Here is a 1,370-nt window from a genome sequence, read left to right as displayed (position 1 = left end):
GGAAAGAGAGAAGAAGATGCTGCCCCAGCACCCACTGGGTGCTTGACTGGGTCCCTGGGCTGAGGGGAGGGAGGGGACCTCTTGCAACGCCCCCAGACAGAGCCAGCGACGTCCCAATGGCCCCGGGATCCGCACGGAGATGTGGGACACGACGGCTCTCCGGGACACGAGGGCTCCCCCGGACTCAAGGGTTCCCCAGGATTTGGGGACTCTCCAGGACCCGAAAGCTCCCCAGGTCATGAGGGGTCCCCAGAACTCGTTGGGGCCTTCAGGTCATGAGGGCTCCCCAGGACCTGAGGGATCTCCAGGACACGAGGGCTCCCCAGGATTCAAAGGCTCCCCAGGACTCAAGAGCTCCCCAGAATGTGAGGGGAATTTGAGCCCCTCTGAGGCCCTTGGAGCTGAGAGAGCAGCTCCCCTCGCCCAGCCCCAGCACCCCGGGCACAGGATCAGTGCTTCTTCGCTGATACCACCTAATATCCCCAGGCCTGAGCTCACCCCAGGGGCACTCACACATCCCCAGGCTGCCTCCAGGCCCCTCTGCTCCTCTTTCCACACCTCTCCAGGGAAAGCTCCTGCACTAGCAGCATTCCCAGTGCAGCCACCTCCCAGCAGGAGCTCCCAGCTCCCGCCAGGAACAGCCCCAAAATCCACGGCTGAGCAGAGCCTGACCCCTGAGCTGGGTTGTCACAACCCCAGCAGGACACCCGGAGAGGTGTGCCTGGAATTCAGCCCCTTCCCAGAGCCCAGGGACACGTTCTGGCTGCCCTGGGGTGGGACACAAGGTGCCCCAGGGCGCCCTGAGAGCACCGGGACAGGGGCTGGGTCACAGCAATTAACAGAGGCTGCTAACGAGGGGACAGACCCAGATCGGGGAGAGAAAAGGTGGGAAAAAGAAGGTGGGAAAGAAAAGGAGTTCGTACCACGGCTTCATCCTCCGCGTCAGGCTGAGGTGGGACAGACAGAGAGCAGTCAGTTAGGACACACGGACAGGGGACAGCGGGACAGGAGAGGAGCTCACAGACAGACACGGACAGCAGCACGGACAGCGGGACAGGAGAGGAGCTCACAGACACGGACAGCAAAAGGGACAGCGGGACAGGAGCCCAGACAGACATGGAGTGAAAGCAACGCCTACGGCACCAGGAGGACCACTGGACACGGCAGGAGAGCAGGAAAAGCACGGAAAGGGAAGTGCCACCAAACTGTCCCCCCTGTCACCCAGCACCCGTTCCCACGGCACAGAGCCACCCTGCCCCAGCTGGGGGCACGGATCTGTGCCAAGCTCAGCGAGCCATGGTGGCAGGAGGAGCCATCCTGCTCCAGCAGCCGCTCCTGGTCCCCCCGGGGGCCGCCGGACTCGGGCAGCA

General features: G+C 63.7%; 1 protein-coding gene across 1 annotated transcript in view; it reads right to left on the bottom strand.

The window, feature by feature from the left end:
- Positions 1-1,370, bottom strand: part of SBF1 (SET binding factor 1) — a gene marked incomplete at both ends in the record, with an annotated part of 40,963 nt that overhangs the window by 30,270 nt on the left and 9,323 nt on the right. The window contains 2 exons of the mRNA XM_017739381.1: positions 708-763; positions 850-947. Of these exons, the coding sequence (XP_017594870.1) occupies positions 708-763; positions 850-947 (154 nt within the window). The remainder of the gene's footprint in view (positions 1-707; positions 764-849; positions 948-1,370) is intronic.

Source organism: Corvus brachyrhynchos, unplaced genomic scaffold (genome assembly GCF_000691975.1).
Source record: "Corvus brachyrhynchos isolate BGI_N302 unplaced genomic scaffold, ASM69197v1 scaffold197, whole genome shotgun sequence".
Lineage (NCBI taxonomy): Eukaryota > Metazoa > Chordata > Aves > Passeriformes > Corvidae > Corvus > Corvus brachyrhynchos.
Note: the sequence above shows the minus strand (reverse complement) of the source record. Positions and strands in the feature narration are given on the sequence as shown.